The sequence below is a fragment of the Nanorana parkeri genome, unplaced genomic scaffold, assembly GCF_000935625.1.
Source record: "Nanorana parkeri isolate BGI_ZX_2015 unplaced genomic scaffold, ASM93562v1 scaffold2482, whole genome shotgun sequence".
In the NCBI taxonomy this organism is placed as follows: Eukaryota; Metazoa; Chordata; class Amphibia; order Anura; family Dicroglossidae; genus Nanorana; species Nanorana parkeri.
The window spans coordinates 30369-31234 of NW_017308750.1; the positions used below are offsets into that span (position 1 = coordinate 30369).

The 866-nt window shown below is 52.7% G+C and overlaps 1 protein-coding gene across 1 annotated transcript in view; it reads right to left on the reverse strand.

The window, feature by feature from the left end:
* The window catches only part of PLEKHO1 (pleckstrin homology domain containing O1), a 31949-nt gene that overhangs the window by 29039 nt on the left and 2044 nt on the right, over positions 1-866 (reverse strand). Inside the window, exon 2 of the mRNA XM_018573671.1 lies at positions 345-491. Within this exon, the coding sequence (XP_018429173.1) occupies positions 345-491 (147 nt within the window). The remainder of the gene's footprint in view (positions 1-344; positions 492-866) is intronic.

Sequence of the window (866 nt, forward strand, 5' to 3'; positions counted from 1 at the left end):
ACCACCATCATCATCATCACTACCATCACAACTACCACCATCATCACCATGACCATCATCATCACTACCACCATCATCATCATCACTACCACCACAACTACCACCATCATCACCATGACCATCATCATCACTACCACCATCATCATCATCACTACCACCACAACTACCACCATCATCACCATGACCATCATCATCACTACCACCATCATCATCATCACTACCACCACAACTACCACCATCATCATCACTACAACATCACGGTGAGAGTCTGGTTGTCAATGGGCCCCTGGCCCGGGCTCTATCACCACATACATGCCGCCCGGGGGCCACGTGTTGGGGTGTACCTCTTTCTCGGACATGTAGAGTTGGTCTCCTCGGATCACCACATAGCGGTTCTTCCAGATCTCTCGGAAAATCCCTTTCCCGCAGAACTTGCGTATCCAGCCCACTTTCTCCGGCTGGCTGGGCGGTTGGTTCCCATCCAGGGGGCCCTAAAGAGAAGAAAAACAGGTGAGCTACAGCGGGGCCACGTAAGGGGCCCGTTGACGCCCCCATATTCACGCACCTCACTCCTATGATTATACAGAGTACTCCATTGAAGAGAACCTGTCATAGAAAGGACACGGGGTGCCGCCATCAATCATCATCAGCTCCGTGCCTGGAGGCCACATATACATTGTATCCAGGCCACGGGGATGCGCCGAGCACACGCATCTGTTCATTGACAACACGCTAACACGTTTCAGCCAGTACGGCCTTAATCATGTCTATAGAGCGACGACTAAGGCCACGTCAGGCTGAAACACGTGGAGGCTCGGTTCTGCACCACGGATCCGTACGCTGCTATTGGACGGTGAAGGAAGACG